Here is an 8,112-nt window from a genome sequence, read left to right as displayed (position 1 = left end):
ATAATCTTAAAAAAAACAGTCTATACTGAAATTTTCATAAATCAGTCAATTTTAGTGACTGATTGGTTTATTTGTGTAAAACTCTTTTTATTTAAAACATTAGTATCTTAAGAATATTTTGATGAATATGTTTCACAAAGCAGGGAATCTAAATAAAAGATAAACACTCGCAATTTGATTCAAGTTGCATAAAATATAATTATTTACTTACACAATTTTAACTCACGCATTTATATTATTAAAGGTTTACAAATTAGCCATTGGGTCCTGAATTGAAAATACATTTATAAAAGAATTTTTGTCTAAGATAAATTTGATTTACTGAATTAATGATGTAGACATTGTAAAAGATCAAAGAAAGTTTTGTCTTGTCTTTATTTTTAGAAAATAATATATTTCTTATTTATTTCATTTCATAGAGGAACGTGATGAAGATTAAATATTCTTCATTCATAAAGTTTGCAGTAATATTTAATTTTTTTTTTAATTTGAGCTTTTGTCAATATGATGGCAATTCGTTGATAAAATTGATTTTTCCCATGCATTCGTAGCGTGTGCTCGTGTGGGTTAAATTTATTTATATTTTACTTGTGCGAAATAATGTTGAAAAATATGGTTAAAATATTTTTTTTAAAAAATTCATTAAAAATGGAACTTAATTTTTAGATTAAAACATTATAATCACTAAAAAGATAATATTTTAAAACTTTAAATTGATATAAAAAATATTTTTTATGCGATGATATTTTTGGAAAAAATTGCTAAACAACTCTGAAATTTCGCTTTATTTTTAATTAATTAAAATTCTAATTAAAAAAATTTTAAAAAATTGCTCCAAGGTGCACATTTTCGATCTCTACGGTATACATGTGCTAATGTTTTTTGCTGTAAGTTGAACGATCTGGCCTGTAGAGCGCCAACACACACACATTCACACAAGTATAGATAGATAAACATTTAATTCAACTTTTTTGATGTAATGGCAACATTCAGATGTTTACATTTCCTGTTTACATGACATTACTTTAACAAATTTCCTTTAAATTGTCACTGAAATTCATTGAATGGTAAATTCAATCCATAATTTTTGTATTATTATGGGCTTTTCAATCTTTTTTTATAATTGTCTCTATCGAAATATTCTTTTTTCATTCTTTAAGTATAAGTTTTAAAACTTAATTATAATTTTTTGTTATAAAATTATTTTATTCAGTTGTTTTAGTTTTAAATTTTATAACTGATTTAGAATATCGTAGTTTCATTCTTTATTATTTCCGAGATTAGTATAATTTTTACTGAAAATTCGGCTAAATTAATAACACCGCAAGATTGCCAAACTATAATTTTAAAGGGAGATAAATCGCCAAATATGGAAACTTTATTTATTCTACAATTATAATTTAACAAATTTTCTGTTGTTTGGCATGATATGGCAACAATTGATGAAAATGTCGTGCTGTTATCTTTAGTTTCATCTTAATTCCATAATAATTTTAAAAAAACATCTTAATTATCCTTACTTAATGAGTACTTTTTCTGATAATATAATTCACAAATACATAATTTCATTCATTATGATTTGAAAATTATTCAAAACTTATCCATTTAAATTTTATATTTTATCAATCGTCTAATATTTTATAAGATTAATGGACAATTTATCACCAAATGCTCTAAAATCATAACGCCAACTTGGGTGAGCAAAAATTGCCATAACGACCATATTTTACAAGTAATCAACAACAAATATAAATATGAGGCTGTTATAGGAAGAACGAAGATTCATTTTTTTTATATATTTAGAAAAAATTATATTTTTATATTATTTTTTCTCATATTCTCATTAATTTTTTTAAGAATGTGAACCTAATTTTAGATTATGAGATGAAAGTAATCCCGGTAATTAATGTATTATATTGCCGACCATGAACGTCGATCTCACAATCCGCCAAATGATTATATTACCCATTTCCTAAAAGCAAAAATATTGCAAAAAGAGTTCAAAGCTGTTAAATAAAAACTTTTATCGACGTCCTACGGCATCAGAGTCAATTTTTAGAATAATACGTAAATTTTGATTCTCAACTATCAATTATTGCAAATTCATGATAGGCAAAACATTACAACTGTAAAAAGGATTATGGTACAAATCGGTTTCAAAGGTGACCAAAAAGCAATAAAAAATTTCGCCAAATTATAAAAATATACTCAAGTGCATTATTATTTATTATGGAAAATTTCGAACATGCGAATCACATGCTATATTATTTATTGATTGAAATTGCCATATTGCCAAATTTTTTTCTTGGTTGCCGTTACAATCGACAAGTACCGTATCGGAAACTTTCATTCTGTTAAATGCATATGCTTACTTGGAAATAAAAAAAAAGAACTTCTTTCGATTATAATCATTATACAATTAGATCTTTAATATGTTCCAATAAAATGTCAAATTTATTATTTTTATTTATCTAATACTAAAAAGGTCTACAAAATTTATTATTTATTGAAATTTAGCCGTGATTCATGAAATAATATAATAAAAAAACAAAACTTTTTGTAAGGAAATCAGAACAAATATATATTAATGAAATCTTAATAGTATATATATTTTTAACAGTTGCAATAAATCAAGCGCATAACAAAAATTTAAGAAGCAAGTGTTTCTACGGAAAAGCTTTTAAGCACGTATTTACAATTTCTGCAACATAATTACTAATTTTTTCTTTAGATGCCCAAGGAAAATGTAACCGCAGAACATCTTAAATCCCTTAAAGTTCAAGAAGCAGAAAATAAAATGCAGCATGACTTGGATAGACTTTTAGAACTTTGCCCAAGCGATGAAATCGAAAAATATCGTGAACTTTTTCGAAATTTTATGACACTATTTAAAAGATTCCTGTTAAAAAGTGAAAAAGTTCAATGGCAAGAAATACGGTCTTTACCACCAGAGTACTTAATTGACTATAATAGTTTCAACAATCCCGGAAAAGACATTATAAAAGGAATGCTTGATAAATTAGTTGTAGTAAAATTAAATGGTGGATTAGGGACCACTATGAAATGTATGGGTCCCAAAAGCTTAATACCAGTTCGAAATGGCTTGACGTTTTTAGACCTCACCATTCAACAGATTGAAAACTTAAACACGGAATATGAGACCAATGTACCTTTAGTCTTGATGAATTCATTCAATACTAAAGATGCAATTGGAGATACCTTAAAAAAGTATCGCAATCTAAACATAAAAATTTATACATTCATGCAAGACAAATATCCTCATATAAATGCAGAAAATTTTGAGCCACTACCTAAATCTTTTGAAAATGACGAATCATTCTGGTATCCACCGGGTCATGGTAATTTTTACGAATCTTTTAGCAGATCTGGTCTTATTAAGAAATTTCAGGAAGAAGGAAGGCAGTTATGCTTTGTGTCAAACATCGACAATTTGGGAGCTACAGTAGATTTTGCAATTCTTAATTTTATGCTGAATAATTCTAAAAGCAATGGACCTGATTTTTTGATGGAAGTGACACATAAAACTCCTGCTGATGTTAAAGGTGGTACTCTTGTTTTGCACAATGAAAAAATTCGACTTTTAGAATACGCAGAGGTCCCATATGAGCATCTTGACGAATTCAAAGGTGCAAGGAAATTTAAATATTTTAACACAAACAATTTATGGATGAAACTTGAACCTATTATTAATTTAACAACAAATAATGAGTTGGTATTGGGTGTAATTGAAAATAAGAAGAGAATGGCAAGTGAAAGGGGCATTTTCGATGTGATTCAACTAGAGACACCTATTGGTGCAGCTATTCAGTCTTTCCCTGGAGCTCTGGGCGTTGCTGTACCAAGAAGTAGATTCCTACCAGTTAAATCCACATCGGATCTTTTTCTTCTTAGAAGTAATGTGTACATACTAAAAGATGGTAAAATAGTTATGAATCCTCAACGATCTTTTCCTTCGGCACCTCTTGTTAGACTTGGTGACGAGCATTTCGGTGACTATCGAGACATTGATAAAAGGTTTGCAAAGATACCGGATTGCATTGACCTACACCATCTGACAGTTTCTGGAGACGTGACGTTTGGAAAAGATGTCAGTTTCAGCGGAAATGTCACCATAATTGCTAATCACAAAGAAAGAATTGATATTCCTCAAGGATCCGAACTTCAAGGGAAAATTGTAACCGGATGTCTTAGAATTGTGGATTATTAATCTGCAACAGATTATTGTATGGATTCATATTAATAAAGATTTTGATATTCGTTTTCGTTTCAAACACGTTGATAATATTTAATACAATAAATGCTATTTATTCCTCCTCAACATTAAATATTTTTATCTTTATTTATCAACTTTTTCATCGCAATCAGTACTGCCAATTCCTTCATTAGCAACTTAAAAATAATTACAAATGACGAATAAATAACATTAATTAAAGATTTAACTTCACATTGAAAAACAGATATTTAATAATGATCATAAATTGGTTCTGCATATTTCTCAACGTTCCAATGCCTAATGCATGAGTGTGTGTATATCCGTGTGTGCTAGTGCGCTCGTGTGCGTGGTTTGCTGCATTACATGTCAGATAGTTTGACTTATAAAACGACCAAATTTGCAAATATATACTTTAGAGATAGGAAATGTGCATCTCAGACAGAATATATATATATATATATATATATATATATATATATATATATATATATATATATATATATATATATATATATATATATATATATATATATATATATATATATATATATATATATATATATATATATATATATATATATATACAAATAAAACAAAATAAAATATTATTATCTACTTCATTTAATTATTTTTGAAAGTAAAACTAAAAACTGAATAATTTTGTGATGAATCAGAACATTTTTTAATGAATAACTCTTTGAAATATTCCATAAATTAAACATATTATTCTGTAATGCCTATAAGATTCCATACCAAAGATTATGTTCTCTTTACTCATATATTTCAAAAAACATGCTTAATTTCAGAAAAATATATATTTTTTATTAATTGACGTTTTATCATTTCCACTTTGATTTAAAGTTCAAATTTTACAGGAACTGAAAGAAAATTAGCGATACAAAGTACAATGAAATGGCGTCAGGCTTCTATAACAGTATGGTTATAAAACTATTAAAATTTAAAACTTAAAAATATTTTACTGAAGACGATATTAAGAGACTGCGTTGCATAAAATATTTAATTGAACATATTAGCTTCTATTAATCCATTTAATAACCAGTAATAATAAAAATAAATTTATACCTGTGGGCTCTCGCTTGCGAGTGTGTTTTGGTGCTTTATAGGGCAAACTGTTTGCCTTAATGTAACCAATTTTGGCCTATGTATTATAATGAGTAACTCGGAGAGACTTTATTTAAGTTTTGTTAAATTTATTAAGTTAAGCAAAACTTTGGTGTTTTTCCGCAATAACTTTCAAAAATATTATTACCCAAAATGAATTTTACATCTCTTCATAATTTAAAAAATCGTCTTTTTAATGATAACAATTTTTAAAAAGGTACAAACTATTTTTGTATTTTGGTAATTTTTTAAATATATATATATATATATATATATATATATATATCGTTTTTATTATATTATCTCAAACTTTTGATAGTATGATTTTTCTTTTGTTAAAAGCTGAAGAAGTAGGAATTTGTTTAATGCCAGTGTTCATTTAAGAGACGGGGGAAAAATGAAGGTACAATATCGTGAAATTTTGAAGATAGATGACACGTAAATTTACATTTTTAATAGTTCTATAATGTCATTGGATTGATCTCCTTTAGAAAGGCTCATGTAAACAGCGAGTGGAGAATATATAAGGCAATTAAAATAAAACTATTTAATGTCTGATAATTTGTTGCATGAAGTTATATATATAAAATTTAAATAAAATTAAATATAGCCAGCATTCCTGCCGAACAAGGTGGTCGCCAAATACGACAAAATCAACCACATCGGTAGAAAAAGAAATGAATGACGTCATGTGATCTTACACGGAGGATTCAAACGTCTTGAAAAATAAACGATACATCCTACAATATTTAAACTAAATTTTGAAAAAATTATTATTTGTACTTTAAACTGGCATAAAAACACTTTTGTGTGATATTTATTTCAGTTGAAGTTAATGTAGAGCATAATTCCTAAAGTTTGGTATATATTTTTAGTATTTAATAAAATATTTTAAGAAATAATTAATTACAAATAATAAATAGCAGAAATATCGTAGTTACCCAGAAATGGATCACAAAATAGTGTATGCAAAGTTCATGCTGTGAATGTTTAGTAATGCAAAAGTATTTTGTAGCGGAAATCATCAAGTCATAATATCACAAAATATTTAATTTATTGGCAGCTATTGATCCTAGCGTACCAACTAGTCACCAAAGGAGGATAAATAAAAATACTAACAAAACGTTTTCAAACAATTACATCAGATAATGTGTTCACAAAGACGTCTTAAATAAGGCTGATTCTTTTTTATTTAAAATTCTTACATATTTATCCAAATTAAATAATTTTCTTGGTACATGTATTTTTATTCTACTTTTAAATCATTGTTTTTATAGATTAAAGTTCTGGTATATCAACTAATGAAAAGGTCATATCTTGCAAATATATATTCAGATTAAGAATATAAATTATACTAAAGGATTTTAATGAGTAACGGTGGTTTTCAAGTTTATATATATATATGTATATATTAAGGTTCATTATTGATATCCAAAAGGAATAGTAATATTTTTCTGAATACTTATTTTAACTATACAAACTTATTTTATTTTGCAAAACTTTTAAATTCATGAATCTCCACATTCAAATTTTTTTTATATTTATGAACAATTTTTTGAAAAAAATTTCTAAAATACACGTTTTCAGATTAACGCTTACAAGAAAATTTAAATACCGGATAAAATCTGCCTTCAGTCGTTTAAAACATCTAGTAGAACAACTTTTATCAAAAATTGTTTTGTGACAAAAAGGATGATTAGATCTTTATATTTCTTTAATGATTCTACCAGCCAAATTTCATCAATGTCAAATCTACTTTACTCTTTTAAATTTCGTGTATTCTCGCGTCACGCAAACTAGCTCATATAAAATTTAGGTTTTTCTCTACTCAACATATACTTCCGTGCTGTTTCATGAAGGAAATAAACAAGAAAAAAATAAAATAGTGTTTTTTTTAATTAAAATGTTTTTAAAAAATAATAAAAGTTTCTCATATTGAACACATACGTGCACTTACAGAGAAAATATCTGTAGTAAAAATCAGTTCAAATTATTTATATATTAAAATATTATTATAATATTATCTATTATTATTTTTAGAAGTTATTGTTGATTTTACTTTTCAAATATGCAATATGCTGATATTATTATAACTTTTTTATTATATTTTAAGGGTTGGATTTCATAATAATTTTTCTTAATTGCTCTTCGAATTATAAAAGCCTTATCACATGCTGAGTATTTAGAAATATTAAAATTAGTGTTCAAGGGATTTCTTTGAATATTTACTTAAATATTCCATATTATAACAATTGATCAATCTAACTTGTAATATGTTAATGCATTTATGTTTCATAGCATGCAATGTTTCATAATTTCAAAAAAGGAAAAAAATAGTTTCTTTAATCAAATAATGATTTCATTTGAATCCATATATCGCAAAGAATTTTTAAAATTTGAATTATTTCCAGTAAATGGATGAATTAATTCTTGTTTACTCAGCAGTAGAATACTTTACACACATTTGAAACGCAGAGTATTTATCTACCGATTATTTTACAAATATTTGAAGCACATATATTTAAAAATAAAATGCAATTTTATGGCAAGTAAAGTCTCCCACAAAAAAAAAATTGGCATTAATCTATTCATTTTACAATCTATACAATTTTTAATTTGCAATAAACTGATTAAATCGTATATAATAGCATAAATTGCCACTTGAGAAAAGTCAATAAACTTGGTGAACACAAGGTTTGCCAAAGACCGCTAATTCAAAGATACATTTAGAAATTATTTTTCTTTATTTTGTTTTC

General features: G+C 26.0%; 1 protein-coding gene across 1 annotated transcript; it reads left to right on the top strand.

Annotated features, from left to right (window-relative positions):
- The first annotated feature begins 2,731 nt into the window (after positions 1-2,731).
- LOC129962230 (UTP--glucose-1-phosphate uridylyltransferase-like) lies at positions 2,732-4,228 on the top strand. Its single transcript, XM_056075970.1, has one exon. The coding sequence runs from the start codon at positions 2,732-2,734 to the stop codon at positions 4,226-4,228; it is 1,497 nt and encodes a 498-aa protein (XP_055931945.1).
- The last annotated feature ends 3,884 nt before the right edge of the window (positions 4,229-8,112 follow it).

This window comes from Argiope bruennichi, chromosome 2 (genome assembly GCF_947563725.1).
Source record: "Argiope bruennichi chromosome 2, qqArgBrue1.1, whole genome shotgun sequence".
Lineage (NCBI taxonomy): Eukaryota > Metazoa > Arthropoda > Arachnida > Araneae > Araneidae > Argiope > Argiope bruennichi.
Note: the sequence above shows the minus strand (reverse complement) of the source record. Positions and strands in the feature narration are given on the sequence as shown.

Bases quoted from the DNA above. Each gene is read 5' to 3' on its own strand.
- LOC129962230 (XM_056075970.1), top strand. From the start codon at position 2,732: ATGCCCAAGGAAAATGTAACCGCAGAACATCTTAAATCCCTTAAAGTT.